The sequence below is a fragment of the Dreissena polymorpha genome, chromosome 2 (genome assembly GCF_020536995.1).
Source record: "Dreissena polymorpha isolate Duluth1 chromosome 2, UMN_Dpol_1.0, whole genome shotgun sequence".
Classification (NCBI taxonomy): domain Eukaryota; kingdom Metazoa; phylum Mollusca; class Bivalvia; order Myida; family Dreissenidae; genus Dreissena; species Dreissena polymorpha.
This window is the reverse complement of record NC_068356.1, coordinates 10,041,540-10,063,556: the sequence shown is the minus strand read 5'-3', so window position 1 is coordinate 10,063,556 and position 22,017 is coordinate 10,041,540. Positions and strand designations below refer to the sequence as shown.

General features: G+C 31.9%; 1 protein-coding gene across 1 annotated transcript in view; it reads right to left on the bottom strand.

The window, feature by feature from the left end:
- The window catches only part of LOC127865825 (uncharacterized), a 182,952-nt gene that overhangs the window by 38,954 nt on the left and 121,981 nt on the right, over positions 1-22,017 (bottom strand). The window contains exons 2-10 of the mRNA XM_052405851.1: positions 8,514-8,709; positions 8,030-8,211; positions 6,571-6,673; positions 6,034-6,112; positions 5,611-5,820; positions 4,277-4,448; positions 3,190-3,489; positions 1,417-1,584; positions 147-314 (exon numbers count right to left, since the gene is read on the bottom strand). Coding sequence (XP_052261811.1) covers positions 147-314; positions 1,417-1,584; positions 3,190-3,489; positions 4,277-4,448; positions 5,611-5,820; positions 6,034-6,112; positions 6,571-6,673; positions 8,030-8,211; positions 8,514-8,709 — 1,578 coding nt within the window. The remainder of the gene's footprint in view (positions 1-146; positions 315-1,416; positions 1,585-3,189; positions 3,490-4,276; positions 4,449-5,610; positions 5,821-6,033; positions 6,113-6,570; positions 6,674-8,029; positions 8,212-8,513; positions 8,710-22,017) is intronic.

Here is a 22,017-nt window from a genome sequence, read left to right as displayed (position 1 = left end):
GAGAATTAGAAAAAGTATCAAATTTATAGTGAATACTACATGTGTTTATACACTGCTACCAGCAACAAGACTAGTATAGCATATGGTTCAAAAGCAACAAATACCAACATTATGTATATCACTTCAACAAAAACAAAACAACTCACCATCATCTTTACCCTTGAACACACATTGGCTCGGATCTTCACAACCACAGAAGCGGAAACTGACACTGAGTTCATCTGTCAAGTTGTATCTGTCATAGACAATGAATTGTATCTTTTTCTCACTGATGTTCCGAAAGCCTACTCCAACTGTCCAATTAAATAGTTCACCTAAAACAAATGCGAACTTCTAAGCAAATGGATATATAACCAAACGCAGTCCAATGTATATTTAGTTTTTCTAAATTTTTTAAATAAACGCACTACAATCTTTCCATGAATAAATAATTGACTAAGCGGAAGTGTCAAAAATAATTTTTCGGACGATTAAAAAAACTACCGAACTTACATAGCGTCGACGAATTAAGGCTTGGGCCAAATAAAAAACATAAAAACTAAATTTTGAATACTTGTGCCAGTAACTGAGCGGAAAGCGGCTAATAGCCGTGCAAAAAAAATCGAGCAACAAATCATCACATAAAATTGTGACCGAGCTTGATTTAAAACTCCAAATAATAGCTCAAAAGCTCTACTAACAAAGCTAGCTCGCTTTGTGAAACAAGTTGCTTCGAATACTTGAAACAACTAATGAAATGTGTACTGATGTCCACACAACATATGTTCGGACACAGACTCATCAACTATCTATAAATCAACAGAACAATAACAAAAAGTCATAATTTTAACCCTAAACAGCCAAATTCCTTTCCTCACGCTCATCGACACATTTATTTAATTCATTCGTGAATGTTTAAGGGAGATCCACCAAGTACTTAAAAAGGAGCTTTAAACGCAAATTCTATAGTGAAAAAAAACAGATATAGGGCCAATTTTCATTCCACAACTAATCGCATCCAATTTTGTTGTGTGTTTACCATCATCAGCACATATTGTTCATTTACCTGTGAATTTGTTAAAAATATTCACTCAGTAGTTAAAAAGAAAAACAAAACAAAATATTGGGTCTATAGATTATATAGTGTAAAATAGACTGAGAACTATATATTTGCAAAAGAAACTCGTCGCCGCTAAAATGTATATATATATATATATATATATATATATATATATATATATATATATATATATATATATATATATATATATATATATATATATATATATATATTACAGTGGAAAATATGTCAAAACGCAATACTACAGCCAAAACGCGTTGCATCCCATTTCCTTTCTTAACGATCATATACATAATAAGTTCATTCAATTGTATAAGTTGTATGTTTAGTGTGTTAAACTATATGTCAAATCAAACCTTCTTCGTGCATTTCTTCATTTAACATTGGTTCCACTTCAAATCGTAAACCTCGTAGGTCTTCATCTTTCACCATCGCAGTCAGATTCAAAGTCAAAATGGTTTTTCCATTCAATAGCATAAATTTTGTGTTCGCCAATGTCTCATTAAATATAGGCGCCTTATTTGCTACAAATATAAATATAGTTAGTCAAAAAGTGTGTATGTATCTCCTCAAAACATTTTCCGACATAATAACATTTCATTTTGCAGCCTAACCAAAGATTGGACATGTAAGCTATTTAAGGCACACATCAAAAGGCTGTGATTGAATGTCCATTTCCCTTAATTATTTTCAATAAATAAAATGGCTAATTAAGCAGTGTGATCACAATGGTTATATTTGCTTTGAACATGGCAAGTGCTACGAGGCTTGTTACATAATGTTTAATAACTTTAACAATATGGTCAAGTTATCGTTATCATTAAAGTAATACAAGGGTCAATATCAAAGTACTATCAAAGTACTATACACTTATCTGTTGAACAATTCACTGTTAAATGAGTAAATTGCAATTGTCCGAATTTCAATTTGCTTTCAGTAGAACGAACGTTGATATAAGACTCACGATATTACCATCATTTGTGTTTATCTTTACAGTCAACATGACATATGTATTAGATTATTTAAATCATTGTGTGGTATAATGACGATTTCAGCTGATATACCAAAATACCACATATTCCAATGTGAGTATGTTATCTTTGAACGATTACAAAATGTATCACAGTATTGTACGCAACGCTGTAAAAAAATGTTTTTTATATATTTAAATATAGCAGTCGACGAGTTATTTGTAATATTCACGTTCACTATAAATTTCAATAAAAAGTCCACGTCAGAGAACGAGCGTTTACGACATTTAATTACGTTGTTTGATTTCCGATGTAAATAAGTGTGTCTAGAGAAAAAAGTTAGGACAATATTAAGGAAGTTAATTTAAGTATCTTAACAACATATGTTACTTATTATTTACACACTTATTTATATAATCGAAAATATGTATTGCATAAACATATTGTAGATTCTTCATGAAGGAAACGTTCAAAATTATAGAACTATGTTCACGCTGTTCATTGTGATTAAATAAAAAAAACGATGTCAAAATACAACAGCAAATGTAGCCAAATCGCCTAAAAGTGATATTATTGGCACTTAACAGTATATGCTATGTTTATAGGTGTCTATCGCAACCGTTGTTTATTTTTGGTGTTTCACTTGATTTACACTTATATTTGTTAATGCTGCATCAACATACTAAAACAATATCCCGGAAAGAGAAACATAATGCATTTGAATATCAAGCGTTCTTTCGTTTTGACAATTGATGACAGAAATGATTTGATGTACGATGTAAATCTAAATTTAGTTTTAGTGCAGATTCGTTCATACGACACAAATACACAATTTTGTTTTAAGGATCATTTCGGCTTAGAGGACTGGGTGAGTCATGTAAAATATATAATATAATATATATTTTTATAAACAAAGGGTAGCAAGATGAGTTGCATATAATTGGTTAGTTACCACATTTTAACTAACTCTTTTGACCTTTTAATTCTTTTCATCTCAATTCAACAGTGAAAAATGCCCATAATATCACTTTAAGGTTTAAATGTGGCATGCTGTATACAACTATGCGATGTATCGTATTTTACACTTTGGACTTTAATTACATAGATTGAGTAAAACTCGGGTGGACGGGCTAAACATTGAAAATGAAAATATATTACATTTTCTCATGAAGTCGGCAAGCTGTTTATTTGTCTCATTTTTAATGGCTTGACCGATTGAAATGTTGCAGGTTCTTGCTATGGTCAGCAGGCACTCTTTGTTGAACGCGCCATCAGATTGTGTGCATGTTTCATTGATCGCACTTCCCTTAATTAAAGTACAATTTGAAAAAAGGGCTGTGAAGTTATTTAAAAGATCTTCTAGGAATCTTGGTTTTGAATATATGTTGTACAAGCTAAAGTTTCCGCCAGTAACGTTGTAATTGAAAACTGAAAGGGTTATGTTCTTTCTTATGGCCCCTGCAATGGTAAAGTTAAGAACGGTTAGTTTTACGTATAAATACATGCATACAATTTAAATGTAATTATTGAACAACAAGCTGATGATAACAACTCTTATAAAACCGTAAAAATTAATATAACAATCGCCACAAAAGTGGTTCCTTTATCATTTTAATACTCATTTTAATACGTATATATCGAATGCTTTCAAGTGATCACTGTTGATGCCATTCTAATACATGGAATAAGATACAAATTTTACGCGAAACACAAACTAAATGCACTAATGACGTTTTTATCATCTCTCGAACATTAACATTATATCGTACTAAAATAATTATATTTCATGTATTAAATACCTCTTTTAAATAGTATAATATAATATCAACCGTCGCAAATATTGCTGTAAACGTAGCAATATGATTGGTTAAGTTTTATTCAGGATCGTGAAGCAATTAGAACGATCAAACGCGTCATTTGATAGGAGTAGTTACTATCTCAAAGTAAAGTGATTTAAAACATTCGTTTTGATATACTGTCGCCATCATTATGAAACACTGAAGAATAACTGAACAATAGAATGCTTTTTGTGAAAATGTAAATGATTCCATAATAATCTGGGTTATTATATATGTTATATCATTATTCTTATGTTTATAATACATATTTTAAGTTGTATTTGCTGTGGTACCACTCAGGCACCAAACACAAAAGAAGAGAAAAGAGGATAGTATTTAATTTAAAAAAATGCTATGTTAACATCGATATGTTACTGGATTTTGCCTCAGATTATCCAGATACTCACAAGACTCCCCGTAGTCAAACATATCATGCTCGCTGGCATTCACTGGATATTCAGAGCCATTTTGTGAGACAAAATGTCCATCTTGAACATTTCCAGCCAGACCTGTCATGTTTGTTAGTGCTGGATTAGAGGTTACTTTTATATTCATGAACTCGCCGTCCGTCCAAATGTCCTGTGAATGTTATTCAAAAGTAAAACTAAAACACATATAACATTCATGTTTTTAAAACAACACGTTTATATAAATAAACATATTTCGTAATAGAAAGTACCGTGTTAGTGCTGAATATAATAATGGTCGTTTTTCAAAGCTTAGAACATCGGAAGAGCGAGATCATTCTTAATATAACCTTTTTCTCAGTATAACCATATTTCAAAATTTTTAAACTGAAAAAAAACGACTTAAGTTAAAATGTTATTAATGACGTCATAATATACTACAGTAGAACGTATGTATTTTGAGCGTGTTTGCTGTATTCAGCGTTCTGTAACTTTATTTATCCCACGAGGTTTAATTTAGCTAAATTCCACTATATAGATGGGCTTTAGAGGGGATATTTGTTATTATCGATTTATGATATATTCTTATTCACGAAGGAAAATATCTATGTTAACCGAATGTCCACCAATTTAATATAAAAGGCATATACATTAATTTTGAGATGTCTTTTTCACATTATTTTAACCAAGAAACGAAAATGAGCGTTCATTTAAATTATCGAATCTCAGTTTGTTCAGTCCTTACTAAACCTTAATTCAGAAAAGAAAATTCATATCAACAAAAATAAATAAGTAATACAATCATTGTCAATATCAAAATAAAACGATCATTTCACGTTTCCCCCTATCCATAACAGTTAATCCTAAAACATTTAATAACATTCTGACCTGACACATGGTTTATACGCTGTTATCGACTTGGATCTTCGTAAAGAGTTGATTATTAAGACTTGTTAAAGGCAGTAAGTACAAAAACGGTATTCAAAGTTTCGATTTGCAAAACCATGTAATTACCGATATTGTTCGTGAACAAGAAGGCTATCCTACTTGTTCGTTGCTTTAAAATGTGTTGTTCTTTATTAATTTTTTATTCGATATATTTTATTATAATAATCAAAACGTCGTTATAAGAAACAACATTTGCAAGTTTTAAAACAAACTTCCGTTTTTCGCTGTAATAAAAATGTAATGTGTTACGTTTATTCAAGTGTTTCAACAATTGGTTAATCTATGGGCCTCCAAAAATAAATTGTTTATTATCAAATGGAAAGGAATGTGAAATGTGTTACTAAACACTTAACTCAGATCAAAGTGTGCATTATGGTGTCACTTACAATGGCTATGTTATTCAGGGTAATGTTTGGCATAATGTGGAATCCATTAAAAGGCGGACGCAAACACATCATCTGGAATCCATCGGTCTTTATAGGAGGGCTACTAGGCGTGCAGGTGATAGTTGTTTTCCAAAGGGTTCCGTTGTTTAAGAACAGAGAACATGTTTTGTTAGATCGGAAAAAATTGACCTGAATGGACTCGTTTTTATTCTGAAAAAAAAATCAGATAAGATATGAAAAACACAGATGTACAGGGTCAGAGCTGCATCTTACTAAATCAAGAACACAGAATCGACTCTAACAAATTTTTAACTGAACTAATGGAGTTAAGGATTTGTATATATTAAACTAGTTTATACGACAAAGTTCATGAAACAAACTTATATTGAACAGTTCTCATTGTCATATACAATCATCACCCACCGTAAATGCGAACGCTGTGAATATGGTTGCGTCATTATTCCCACTAACAAGGTAATCCAATCGTGCTTGAATTTCGAGTCTGAAACCCAAACGCTCAGAAACTTCATAAACAATATTTGTTTTTCTTGCAAACATAATTTCTTTTGATTTTAAGAATATCTGTTTGTATTAAAGTTTAGTAGTAATTCTTGCCTTTGCATAATCCTCAAAGAAATAATTAAAGAAAGATACATTGGAACTTAAATTAAGCAAGATTATCCGTTTAACATATTATAAACCGTCATTCATTATTAAGGGTGCTATATAAGTAAATTCTTTGTTTCAGTAACTTGAAGAAACAGCTCAGCTTCGACGTTGCGCTTGATAAACAAGTAAAATGGATAACCAACATACTCGAGCGATGGTTATGATTGTATTGGCGTTATGATTATATTGGCTTTTAATATTATGTCTCAATGAAGACGCGTGCAAAAACATTACTCGTCTGATAAGCAGGTTCTTTAATAGACGACTTTATAAGTAAAAAATACAGGTTACCCGTTAGTTGATTTCAGGAACACATACTCCCCATGACCATTGAAGGAGTAGTTGTATGCCGGATTGCCGACTGTCTCTATAATCGGGTCTCCCCAAGACAGAGCTAAAACAAAAATAATCAAGTATTTGTATATACTATTTAAATTTAATCGAATCGGAATCTAAATTAAAATTTCACTTATTAATATTCACTTGTTTTCTCACTTTACACAATATCCCCACACTTTCATTTGACTTTTTTAACCTTAAAATGATGAAATGATAAAAAAATAATTTATTTGTTTTTAAATATAACAAACCCACATGGTTGCGGATTTAAGATCAAAAAGACTAATGATTATTTAATCTTTAAAAGCGAAAATATTTATGTACGATGTTTTTATTTTAAATAATAAACGCAATATAACAAGATGAAAGTAAATTATTATCTTGGTTAAGGAATTGGAAACACATGTAATAAAACAGTTAACCAACAAACAGGTCGGTGATTGTACAATAAACTTTATATTTTATTTTCTCTACGCGTGTAAACATATGCAAATTTCATTTGTGTGAAAACAAATGTGAGACAAAGTACAGGTACTTTATAATTAACCAGCTCTGTAAAGGCAGTCTCTAATTCTACAATTCATATAAAAGATAACGCGTAGTGTCAACAGAAGTAAAAAAAGCCGATATATTGTATGGGAACGGAACTGAAACGTTGTATGCAGTGCTAAAGCCACAGTGTTTATTTTACTTGTTGCTTGATATAAATATAATTATGTGTTTAAATCCACTGGGTATTTTTATCGTTCAGAAATTTTCTGCTTTTTTTCAAATTCATTATCTAAACGCGTTTATTAATTTTAATAAGATATATTTTGGCTAATGTGTTTTAATATGAAACATTATTCTATGATGGATTGGTGGAAAATAAATGTGTATCACAATCATGAAACTAGTGCGGGTTTGGTCGCAACGTAAAATAACTTGCGTTACAGAAGTTACAGAAATAAACACGTTTGCAATTTATATAATCGACTTAACTACTTCATTTCAATTTATTTTTATTTTAAAATAAAAACGGTAAGTTTCCATTTCGTTAATAAGCACTTCGTTTATAATTTCCAAAGTTTTTTAAAACGAAAACATAAGAATAGAAGTTCCGGATACACGGCACTCTTCTTATCAATAAAGAATTAAATTCATCTATATATTATTTACAGACATTGTTTGGATTGGACTTTGTTGAAAACGATATCAAAGGTTGAAATGTCCTCGGAAACCCAACACAAAAGTGGCCATTAACAAGAAATGCACACACGCTTATATTATTAAATCAAATTAGTAAATTTTTATATATTAAAACGGCAGCTTTTTATCAAATTACTAAACCCAATTGGAAAGTTCAATATAAGCATGTATTAATCAATCTTATTTAAGTGTACATATGCAAATAAATAACAATAACGTTCACCTGTTATTGGTTCCTCGTATCTCTTGCAATTATCAGATGGGTTTATGTCGTAAAACGTCCTGCATGTAGATTTGTTGGTACCATGACAGCAAGCATCGTGGACAGCATCCATTGAATGTTCCATTCCATCGAGAAGAACAAAACCACCATCAGGGAACTCTTTCAGTAAATTCCCATTTCGGCTAAATAATATAAGATATATACAATATATGGGCACATGAGTTGTTTATTGTTCAATTAGATGCTAAATTTTGAAGTACCTATGGATATTCCTCATTATTCTAGCAATGATGCGAATACGCAACAGTTTCTATAACTAAATACATAATATGTACGGTGGATACCTAGTAACACATGCGCTGTAAAAAGTTATATATATCAACACTTGACACACACACATCAAAATGTTCATTTTAAAAAGTGTATTTTTTACCAAACATTGAAAAGTATTTATCAAAAACTGGACGGGACTCTTCTTGTGTACCTATAACAGCACCTCTGCTTCATGCCATCGTTGAACAGCCATTCCTCAAAGCATTGCCCGACCTTTACAAACATAGTGTCCAGCGCCATATCAAACTCCGAGCATGCGCAAGGGGTTGTTGCATCCTTCTTTGCGGTGATAAGCGAAATGAGATTCTTATTAGTAAGAAAATGTTCACAGATGTTGGTTGCTGAGCCTGAAATAAAATTAATGAACAGCAATGAATTAATCATTTATAAAACCTTGTCTATGTAAGTGCGTGCGTGTGCGTTTGTGTACGTGTGCGCGTGTTCGTGTGTATAAGAGTGTAGATTTTATTGTTTGCATGGTCCTGCGGCGCCTGAGCCTGCATAATGTGAAGCCCCGGAGCGTGTTCAAGAACTTTTATCTAATTGATTTCAGTTTTAGTTTTTCAATGACTCACACCAAATCGCTCAATTAACATTTTCTTTCAAGAAAACCGAGCTAAACGAAAATACCAGAACGGCCATTTATTAACATTCAATTTGTTTTATAGATTTTTCAACAAGTATAATTGAATTTAATCTCAATATAAGCTTAAACAAATTAGAAGCTATCAACTTGGTCCATTATGCAGAGTCTTATAAATAATGAGTTGTAATTAGATAGGCGGAGTAGTTATTAAAATTATTGAGTGAATACATATTGAGTCTAGCTTTATATAAATCACTATATCTCACAGAATTTGAAATTTACAAAAAATAACCATCATTAAAAAGGATTGCCTTTTTATATTCAATCCCTTGAACGAGATTCCTCCGGTTTAAGTATTTTATGAAGTTTAAAGGGACACGTTCACAGCTTGATGAAATCGGCGATTTTCATCATAATTTTCGCAGATTAAAAAAGAATGTATGCATTATAATTTAAACAAGCGAAATAAGACTCCTGGGTAAGAAAAATGTTAAGAATATTGGTTCATAAACTGAAAAAAATGGTCAGATAATGATGCGTTTGTAGTGCTTTTCCCAAATGTATATATAGAATATACTTGAAGAGATCTAGTGGTTATGGTTCGTTTATCTTCGTGAAAGGCTGCGTAGTGCAGTTGTAGCGCTTTAGCTTCGGCTTACAGAGTTCCCAGGTTCGAATCCTTGGAATGGCAATATTAATAATTTAACTTTTTTTTACTTGATATTAATTTAGTTAAGTCAATTCAAAACATAATAAATGTGTTAGTAAAATATTTAATAACTTTAAAGTCCCTTTAAAATGCGTTGGCAAATGCAGGTGGTTTGGTTATTTTAGGGTGTACCATATGTGATTCGACTCTCGTTATAAAACTAATCAAAACTAATGCATGTAAAATGTGACGTGTCTGTTATAATATGTTGAAACGTCAGGATGAAATCGGAATGGTCAATTGGACTACTTTTGTTAAAAATCTGCCGTTTAATTAAGGTTTTGGTTACATCTGGGTTAATCAAGATGTTGGTGATGTTGATGTATTTTTACAACTTTTTAAAGATCGCCTTATTTGTTGTAACACGCAAAAATGGTCAGTGAGTTTATTCTTCTCGTCTAGATGTGAAACTGCTTGAACCAGAAAAATGTATTTCGCTTAAAATAGAATTCTACTATAGAAAAACACTTGTAAAGTTAAGATGTTCCAACCACAAGTTTTTTAGTGAAACTGGACGACATCTTTGTATAGAACATGATCTCAGATATTTTACACATTGTCTAAATGTAAAAAACACTTATGTCATTCAAAACGAATTGCATTATTATTTCATTGTTGTTAATTACACGCGGAACGTCACATGCACCTTTTTTCTTGGTATAGTGGAACAGAAATGAAATTGATTTTATTACTCTAATGAAAACGACAAATAAACTTAAATTGAAGAAAATTGAATTATTTATTTATTTCTTAATGCGGAAATCACAAGCGAAAAGTAGTCCAATTGACCATTCCGATTTCATCCTGACGTTTCAACATATTATAACAGTTTTTGGGCTACCTATGCAATGGCATGTGAATAAGATTACACCAGTATTTAACACACTTGAAATGATAGTCTACACATAATTGTTATCTATCAACCTCCCCTTGAACCATACAATTTTTGGCTGACCTGTTAAGATCAAGAAAATCTTTGCAAAATTGAGCCTGGATTTGTTCTATATTTTCAGAAAAAGTATGGCCATTTCTGAAAACAATTATTTCGTGTTTTTTGTCATTAACAGTCATGCAACTTATTGGTTGAAATCAAAACTACTGTTCAGTTGACGCTGTAGTTCAGTAGCGGTTTCAGAGCAACTCGCAACATCATCCACAAATAATATACACTTTATATTTAGAATATTGTCAGTAATAAAAAAATCATTGATGGGCACGGTCACGTAGGTAAAGGGATAACCAATTTATGAATAAATTAAAAATGATCGTGCTAGTAACGTCCCCTTGCCGCAAAGATTCTCGCGATTTAGATCAATATCAATAGATATTGGCGCCTAATTCATGGGTGCGTTCGGTGAGGTCCTAGCTTAGTCGGGACCGGTCCGCATCGTTCGTAGTACAGTATCAATAGATTCGTACACATCGTAGTGAAGTCGCGACCTTATTCGCAAGACTTCAACCGAACCCCACGATTCGTCGTAACTCAATCGTACCAGTGTCGTACCTCAATCAATGACTGTCACGAGTCTTCCCAATTCAATAAATGTGATAAATAGTAGCGAATCGTGGGCTTCTTTTCGTAGTTGAATAGAGCCATAACACGATTACCAAGACCAATAACTGTACTTTAGTCCCTTTTTGAGTAGCGATTCATCAAGTAAAATCATTGACGAATCAGATGTCTTCACTGTAACGCCGAGGTCTCAAGTATTTGTCACATTCCGTTGTTGAGACAAACAGAAAGCTAAGACCAATCATGTGACGGGTAATATTTGGCCGTAACGATTGCACATTTATTGAAAATATTAACACACATTCAATTTAATATTACAACCAAATGAATAAGATAACTTTATCAGATACACACTATATATAATAAACTATTTGTCACCTTAATTGATGTGTTCAACATATATCTTCTTATCTAGAGTGCACGAGCACACTTGTTTATTGAGTGCGATATATCGAATGCAATAACATTCTTTTTATCTGTTGTTTGTATTTTGTTAATAAAATAAACAACATCAATCAAATGACATATTAACAAGCATTCGTCAACCAAACAGAGTCTGATTCAGTCAGTTTTTCATTAAGAAAACTTTTTTACCTCTGAATACTTTATGTTTTCTATGTGATAGTGTTAATTAATTAACAGTGGTGTATAACTTTAAACAATAATTTAACAATATATTCACAACAATTTTATGGAGAAAGATTTTACATTGAGGTTGTATGTGTACATAAGATGCTTCATAATCGCGCATAATGATTTCTGCGATAAGGACAATTGTTCGAGGACTCAGCTCGAGAGGTTTGTTGAAACCTTTTTGCTGGTTGAGATAAGAAACGTTTCTACAACAGAAAGCAACTGAAAACCAAGACCTAGATTGAAGTTCTACAATCGCACTAAGCCGGTAATTATCAGTAATTGTCCTCATCTGCATGCCTTTCTTAATAATCAAGGACGTCGTGTGGTGTTTTGGCAAAACAATATTCGTCCAGATAAAAGAGCAGTTGCATTTTCCTGATAGAGATGTCGTTTGTAATTCGCGTAAAAAAGGAAAGATGTTAACTTAGAGATTTATCCACATTAGCAAGCTGTTGCATTTTTCTTACATCGATGCTTAAAAATTGTGAGGTTGGAAGTGTGATAAAAGTTATATTAAATCTTGATAAACAAAAATGTGCACTTTGCGGACAAATGTTATTAAGTTGCTGCGATATCGTTGGAAACGGTAAACAACATGAACGACAAAAAAGATTACTTAAATGATGGGTCTGTTGTCACAAGAACCTCATTTTTAGCCCCATGAAAATGTGTCGGCACTTATCTCATGTGTATATTATTAATTAAAAGCAATTACAACTCGTCTTGTTTTCAGCATCAAAATCAGTCTCTTTCAGCGAAAAGAGTATTCGATTACATTATCTCCATATTTTTGGAAATAATTAAATATAACTTTTGAAAATATATAAGGTAAAAAAGTGAAACATCAGTTGGATCAGAAATAGAGAGGACGATGGTCAAAAACGATGACCACCATACTAATGTAACGTTGCGAACCTTTTTTTTTTGATAGCAAACGATTATTGCCCCATACCTAGTCTAAATATGCAATTATTTTTTTCATAACAGCGTATAGCCTGGGTCCTGGACTAATGGCTAAATTATCCCATTTTTCAAAAAGGGTGATAAATCTAATCCTGCAAATTATAGAGGGACAACTCTAGTTAATATTCTGGCCAAAATATTTTCTTTAACGCTGCGCAGCCGTTTAAATAATTGGTTCGAGAATGTCTCCATTTTTAATTAATGTCAATTTGATTTTTGAAACAATCGTAGTACGTCGGACTGTATATTTATTCTACACAGTATAATTCAGAAGAAGCGAATAATTTAAAATTATTTTGTGCCTTTGTAAACTATGAAAAAGCATTTGATACTATCATTCATTGTGCCCTATGGATTAAACTTGTGATGCCGAAATCCATTTATGCAAATGTGAACCCTTTTATAAAGTAATCAAGTTCAATGTCTTTATCAGAATTGTTCGATGTGTCATTAGGGGTCAAGCAAGGTAAGCCATTGTCAACTATTCTGTTTATTCTGTTGTTAAATTATATTGGTGAACATTTGAGTTCTACGAACATATATACTAATGATGTTGATATGTTATATATTTTTATATTTATGTTTGCCGATGACATTGCAATTTTTTAACTGATCCCCGTAGTTGAAAACAGCAATTAATTGTATAAATGAATATTCTTAGAAGTGGGGTCTCAATATAAATGTCGGTAAAACAAAGGTTTGTGTTTATTTAATTTTTATTTATTTGTTTGCTACATTTTGCTGTTTCTTAAGCTTTTATTTTTGCTTTATTTATATCATCAATCGACATTATTTGTATGTTAAGATTTACTTTTTTATACTTGTGGAATAATAAACAATATTGCATACACTAATTCTCTGTAAGACCAAACGTTATCTCACTGTGTAAGTGTATTTATGATATGATTTAATTTACCAAAAGCTTTTTTTTACCTAGAGTGAGAATAAACCACTATCGAGACAACAACGTTTGAAACACGAAGTCGTGTCGAAAACAGTAAGCTTTTAAGCCGGTTTTATGCCATACACGCTATTATAAACTGAAAACAATCTTACACAGACTTTTTAATAATATTTAACATAATTTTTTAACAAAGTGAATACATGTAGCATGGATCAAAGCATGTTCACACTGCACATAAGAGTAGTGGTTTTTGTCACTTAATATTTTCGTTCAATTTGGTAGGTTTATTATAAATATGTATTTTATGAGTGTATACAAGGCTCATCAAATATTGCAGATGCTTTGAGTTTTATTATCGATGTAATGGTTTCTCATCTAAGGATTTATTATAAATATGTATTTGTTCTTGTTATTGAAACTGACATAATTTACTCACCGATGTTTTCAGCTTTCACTTTTTTGACAGTAATTAGATCAGTCAATCCACAAAGAAATATCAGCAACATTCGAGATTTTGCCATTCCTACTTTCACGGGTTCTGTTACGTCAATACTAGTTCTTGTATAATTCTATATCAAACTGAACACAATAACATTTCTATATTTCTATCTTTGGTCAGTTACTATTGAATCAATTTCTCACTACCACCACGCTTTCATCGTGTGTCGATACGACAACTGTCTGTCTATCGCCGATATTAACTCAGATGAGGGCGTCTCGTGATGGCGTCGTTATCAGTTCAATATGGGGCTTGGGGTTAAAGGGACGATTATAGAGACACATTGGCAGATTCATAACATAGATATTCAACAAAATATTCATATTCGCCCGTAAGGTGTTCACATTTTTACTTTGATAATAAATTATTTTTTTACTTAAGACATTTATTACGTATGTATTGTTTTAATATTCTAACTTAATTGTATTATTTATCCTGAATTGAATATATTTTATACACAACTCACTTTATGGAACGTATGCAGGAACTACACATTTACATTTTTAAGATATATTGTGATAGATTCTTAAAGGGACCGTTTTTTACTGGAAACTTTTAGATCCAATTTTTACATTTATCAATATAAAGCATTTAATGACAAATTTCAATACATGCCAAAATCTGTGAAAAGGCCGCGTTAAGCATGCATGATAACAGGGTGTAGTAATCAGAGAAAAAACATGGCGTCTATTATGAATATTTACAATGACACAATGATATATTCGCATAACTTTTTTGCGCGCCCTGGCAACGCGCCGGTGCGCTTTATTTATGATAAAGATTTTATCTATGTTTCCTATTCAACCGACCTCGGGCAATTATGCTTAGAATACAGTTGTTTACATATATATTAAAAAGTAAATGTATTCGTTGATTGTAAGGTTTAAATCATGTTCAGGTTAAAGCTATATTTGTAACTTAATATAAATAATAAATGCTGACAGATTGAGTTTTATTTTATGTGATCATTACTTAAACGCTTTGTAGAATCAGAAAACTTATTCTGTTTAAGACAACATTGATTATGTACTTTCAATTATCTCTTGTTGATAAAGTTGCTTATTTGAACTTGCTGGGATGTTCAAAGTATAATTAATATATGATAACCTTTTAGACCCAAATAAGGCATTATTCCGATGCGCGATTAGATTTCAATGTTTAGGGAATGTAAGCAATTTCTGAATACTAAACTATATAAGACATATCAAAATATAAAATTTGTTCTGATCGTGAGTTTTAAATTGCTTCTTTAAGATTAGAATAATGTTGAATTAACTAACTTAACTAACTTAAGGTTTTGAACCAAGTAAACGAAAATGAATAATCTTAAACGAATATGGATCGTCATGGGGTTCGATGAATAACAGCTTAATGAAGAAAATAGAAAACACAAGCTCGTGCGCGCCGATCCTTGATGGACTAGAATAATCCTTTTTTATTTGACGCACGCAAACATCTTGCATTTTATCCGTTTATTTGCACCCTGGTGTGTTCACGTAACAGTGACCTTATGCAGCGGTGATCAATAAAGATGTATAGAGTAAACATAAATGTGTCATCTGAGGGAAATACAAATATTTATTCGCGGATCAGTAAGAGTAATATCACAAGAAAAGATCCAGACATTCCGGAAACTAGGCCTTGAATAAATGGGACAATATCATCAAACCACAAACATACGACGAAACTAAGATTGCGTAAAATGCAAAAAAAGTTCGTAAACTCTGCAGAATGTTTTGTTCGATAAAGACAAATACCAACTCGTTTTAGTGTTTTTATCTTTAAATGAAAAAAACAGGTAAGACCAATATTTTCATTTAGAAAAGCAATAAGCTCGTTCACTTGTTTCTAAGTTTGAGCTATTAGTTGCATTTATAATGACTTAAGATTTGAAAACATGTTTGTATTTAGTTATCTCCACGAATGCCACGCATGTTAGATTAATAACCATGTTTGTAATAACCGCGCTTAACCTTATCTTAAATGTTGCATGTATCTGCCTTTTGTGTGGGTGTGCGAACGTGCGTGCGTGAGTAGGCGCGTGAGTGCATTCGTAAAATTTAAATGAACATATTGAGAAATAAATTGACGATATAAGTAAAAGAACGACACATACAGTATTCAATATATATATTTTTTATTTAACCTAATTACAATGAGAAATAGTTCATAGGTCGCAAAAACGAAAATCATGAAATTGTTCCGAAAAATACCGTTTAGAATATTGTATGGGATTGAGTTGGTATCGTTTAAACAAAAAACCTTTTAACACATGGCATTCAATTTTCAACCTGCATCCATAAAGAGTAAATCAAATGTTTGAACTAAAATGTGTTGTCGCATATCAACAATATGCGACTCTCGTCCATATTAAGCAAATAAAATGATGTTACTTGCATCGTTAAGCGCATGCTACAGATTTCAACATCAGCATATAAAGAACATAGAGAACTCGTATTGTTATATGTTTGTCCTTACTGGTAAACAACGGTAATCTGAAAACAGAAATTTATTTTGAGTCATACGATGGGCTACAACTTTCTGAAAAGAAATACCAATAATCCACACTCAAAACGCTGATAAGTGGATTGCGGACTGACAGACACGGTAAACCACACACAGCGTAATCTCAACTTTGGGTGTGACCGTGATACAAAATTAAGTGTTTCACATTTTTGTCTATGTAATACCCCTTAGCAGGTTAACTCAACCAAACAGTTATTAGGGGATTTTGTTACGAGACGTGAATAAATATTATGATATTCTTCAACCAGATTTATAAAACGATCTATATTTATTGGAACCAATAAATTAAAATAGGATATGATGTGAACATATGTTACATAAATAAACAATCAATTATCGAAATCAAAGCATGTTTTTGCAGGGCGCTTAAGAGCAAGCACTGCACAACTGTATGTTTCTTTGAACATAAAATCTCATCAGTGAAATTAAAACATATATTAAAATAACTCCAAAATGTACAAAAAAGATTGCACTTTTATTGTAAAAAGTTGGGTTTTTTCATCTGATTATTAATTTATATTAGTTATAGCCATGGTTATGAGCAAAATCCATATATGAAGGACCACCTTCTGAAATACAAAACACTATTACCAAGACAGATGACTGGGGAAACTTGTTCTTCATTCCATATCATGTAGCGATTCATAAAGTAAAATCATTCACAAAAATCATTGAATATATTGTGATGAATGATGACACTGTAACGCCGTGTTGCAGTATTTGTCACATTCCGATGTTGATTCAAACAGAGAGCTAAGACCAATCATGTGACGGAAAATATTTGACCGTTACAATTGATAATTTATTGATACACGATCATTTACTTATTAAAACCAAATAGATACGAAATGTTTTTCAGAGAAAGTAAATTATTTGAAACCATAAGTGATTTGTTTAACTCTTTTTACCATACTCTGGATGGTACAAGCACAATACTTTAATGGATGTACAAAATCTAAATCTGTAATATCCATTTTTGTCGGCCGTATGTGTTGTAATATGGAATTGGATGATACTTGCTAAAAGTCATATTTCTATAACATTACAATTGACTGCTGCACTACTATGATTTTGTTCTTGAAATTAAAACCATCAATTGAACGAAATGTAATCCAAACTTCTTTAACTCACATGTTTACTTCACATTTTCGTATTCAGTCGGGATATTGAGCATTTATCACGAAGCATATTGGTCTAAGTTTTATACATGGTATGTTTTCTTTGCGAGACTATTTATTTAAATTTACTTATTCTTTTTAAACAATATCTGGACGTTCGAACACATGTTATTGTTAACTTGGTCTTAGTTTTATACATGGTATGTTTTGGAGACAAAATCTGACATTTACACAAGATGCTTCATAGTCGCGCGTAATGATTTCTGCGGTTAGGCCAATTGACCGATAATGAAAAACCAAAGGCTAAGCTCGAGATGTTTGTGTAAGTCATTTTGATTGTGAGATAAGAAACGTGTTTACAACAGAGGCCATCTGAAGACGTTCAATCAAGTATTTAAATCACACACACAACGCCGGGTGCTTATCAATATTTTCCATGTCTGCATGCCATTCTTGATACTTATGTCGTCAAGTGTTTTTATATGGAACATATTCGTGCATATAAATGAACAGTTGCATTTTCATTATAGATATTCCACACATATTTCGCGTATATCAGAAAGGATAATACATGAAATATTTTCATCATTAACAAACAGTTTTATTTTCCTTACTTGGATGTAGTCTTTATCCTTTTGATTGTCAACATGTTATACAAGAGATATTAATCTTGATAAGCGAAAAATTGCACATTGCGGACACATTTTATGATCATTTGAAACGATGTTAGAGACAAAAAGGTTGCTTGAATAGAGGATCTGCGTTGACTAAAACCTGTTAGTGTGCCCCATAAAATGCATGTAGTCGATAATCACGTTTTCATGTTATCAATTTTAAGCGCATTCTCTTCTTATTTTCAACATCAAAGTCAGTCATTTAAAGCGAAAACACTGTTTGTTGATATTTTCTCTTTGGAAAGAATGGCATATGGCGTGTTTGCAAAGTATAAGATAAAAAGAGCAAAAAAGGAGCCGATGGTCAAACGTCGGTCGCTAAAATTGACAAAACATATCAAACACAACGGCGAGAACTAAACAGAATGCTTTTAAGCCGGTTTTATACAAAATATACTTTTATAGACTGAAAAATGCAGAATTTAAGACATTTAAATAACATTTTAATAATGGTTTACACACACAACGTGTAAATACATTGAATTCGCTTTATTCGAGAATCGTTCATATATATTGGAATTGTAAATTTGTACATCCTACAAACGTTCAATATATAAAAACGAGTGTACATATAATTATATTATTTTTATCAGTATAGAAAAATGTTGGAAATAATACGGCAAATTCATTTGGATTGTGGATAAACACATATCATATGCAAATATCATATACATGTATTATATACATACCTTATTTCAATAAATTAATAAATTCTTTGTTTATTTTGCTCGGACTCTAATTGGTGCGAGTAAAATACTTTAATAAGAGCAAAATACAACAACAACAACAACAACAAAACCAACATTTATTAGATTTTTAGCATTCAATTGCTATTTAGCCAAATGTAAAATACACAAGTGTGATGACATGGATGATAATAATTATGAAAATTAAGTAATGGTAGAAGTTAACAAAGATTTAATTGATTCATTACATATCATATGTTCCTTTAACATCGATAACGATATAAAGAATACACTGTTCTACATCGAATTCTGAGAAAAATAGTATACTAAGATGAATTGATCTCGATCTCAATTGTTCCTTAAATAATTCGCATTATATATATATATATATATTTTCGAAAAAGTATTCATTTCTGTTTTATTTTGCTTTCTCATTAGAAAAATAAAGGTGCAAATTTTCCTTCTAGAAATGTCGTTTACAAGCCAGATGATAAACCAACGCGGATAACAAATATACTCATCCTGATTAATCGCAGTTGCATTGTCCTCAAACGAAGCATATTTTATGAAAAGGATACGATATAGTTTAAAACGGCATTCAACATGACGGACAAACTGTTTTATTTGAATGGTGAAACCTTCGTTCACAACGATCTTGTTGTGTGCCGCCTAAAAATTGTTGTCGATCGTCACGATTTTATTTATTAAATGCAATGTAAGCGCAAGCTCTTTTTACTTTTCAATATCAGATTTGTATTACACGAAATCGAAACGAAAGGATTGCATTAATTACTTGTTTATTATTAATAATGAAATATGGCTCAAGCGGCAAGAATAACTACAATTAGAGTAACCAATGGTTAATGTTACAGCAAAACATGGACATAGACACAGAACGGCCCATTCAAAGCCGAGCTCCATATCCTCGGACCGGGCCGTGCATCCCATAAGAAGTGAAATTTACTAGTTTTAATAATAATAATACCACATTTATATAGCACCCTTTTCATACAAAATTGTGCGTTCAAAGGCGTTTAACAAAATGCCATTATGTATTATCTTCATTAGTATTAAGGGTCGGTGCTCTTAGAGCCCGGTACTACCCGCTTAAGGCCGATAGCCCATGCCGATGTTGCACACATAAAACTGTCAGTTTCACTTCACACTTCATTAGGATTATTGTTAAGTCGGTGCTCTCAGAGCTCGGCACTGCTGCTTAAGGCAGACAGTCAATGCCGACGGTTTATGTATCCAGTCTCCTGACCTTTTTTTGGAGTTGCCCGCTCTGCCACCGGTCGTTTACTTGTAATTGACCGATATATACATAAAATAAACTTCCCACCATTCTTCATATAGCATTGCGCCTCATTACGCCTCATTTCGCCACCGTAAACCGTATATGCAATAAGCGTTCCTTTATACAAAAGTGGTAAAATAGTTTGATGTTTTCTATTTATTGAACTTGCACAGATTTAACAAATTACAACTCAAAATACCAATAACATGAATATAATACTTGGCACATAAGACGTGTAAATACACGTCGCATATATGTTTGCGCGGCACAAAAGTGTGCTGTTGTTTTCATATAATATTTATATTAAAGCTGGTCTTTCACGCCTGCCTGTGTATGTAAATGGCCAGTCAGTAATAACCAGTTCGTTGCAAAATAGATAAGTCTATGAGGACGAGGTTAATGTTTGAGTATGATAATTAGTATTATGTGATACCCACATATTTGTTTACAAACATACTCGGGTAATTTTATGTATATGTGACAATAATTTTGCCGACTGAATATCTAAAATAAAGATAATTATGTTTCTTTTTTTTATCACATACTTACATTATTATTTCAAACAATCTGAATGTGTACAACCAAGTCTTTTGAAATAATAAGTGCAATATGGGATAAACATCCTCAAAGTGTACACAACCTATAACTTCTCATGAAGTCAGCTATAGATATTGTTGTTTCTTGTTTGAGATACGAATATAATTTACTTACCGATGTTTACAGCGTTCGCTTGGTTTATATTCAGTGGATCAGTCAACATAAACACAAGTATTGAAAACAAACAGAATGCTTTCGTCATTTTGTCTCTCACTGATTCTGTTATATCAATACTAATTCTTGTTTTATTAAATTGTTCTATTTCAAACTAAACTTATTTACATGTGTACGTTTCTTTAAAATGTATCACTTGCTCGACGCGGATGTTTTTGTGTAAATCTGATAATTGTAAATAAGAATTTCAATGTTCTTTTAAGGCTCGTTTGTTGATTTGCAATAAGTTGTGTAAATGTTACTGTGTAACACAATCATAAAAACCGCGTGTTTAATATAATTTCAGAGCATTTTAACGCTACGTCGAAAATTGCGTCGATTGTTTTGTTCAATGCCACACCAGAGTCTTCAACAAAATGTATTTTATCAAAATTAGCACATAGATACTAATACAAACTTATATTCCGTATTATGCCAAGGTTTACAAACACTTATTTGGCGAGACAGTTACCGGCGGTCAACTAATAATCTTATTTCATAGCGCGAGTCTCACATATATTTTTCTCCTTTAATAAGGCACAACTTTTGCCATGTATCCTGCATGTTGACAGTTTCACACAACCGCTGCGCTGTCAAAATATGCCGAACTTACAAATGTCTGTCAAGATTTAAACTAAGACGACGACGTCCCGTGATCGAGTTGTTATCCCTTGCATGGCTGTTGGGAGTGGAGAATTAAAGGGATGCTGCACTGTCTATTAGTGTCAGTTAAATGTGTATACGATATGTGAAATGTGTATCATTTGTTTATAATATACATATTTGATATGCGT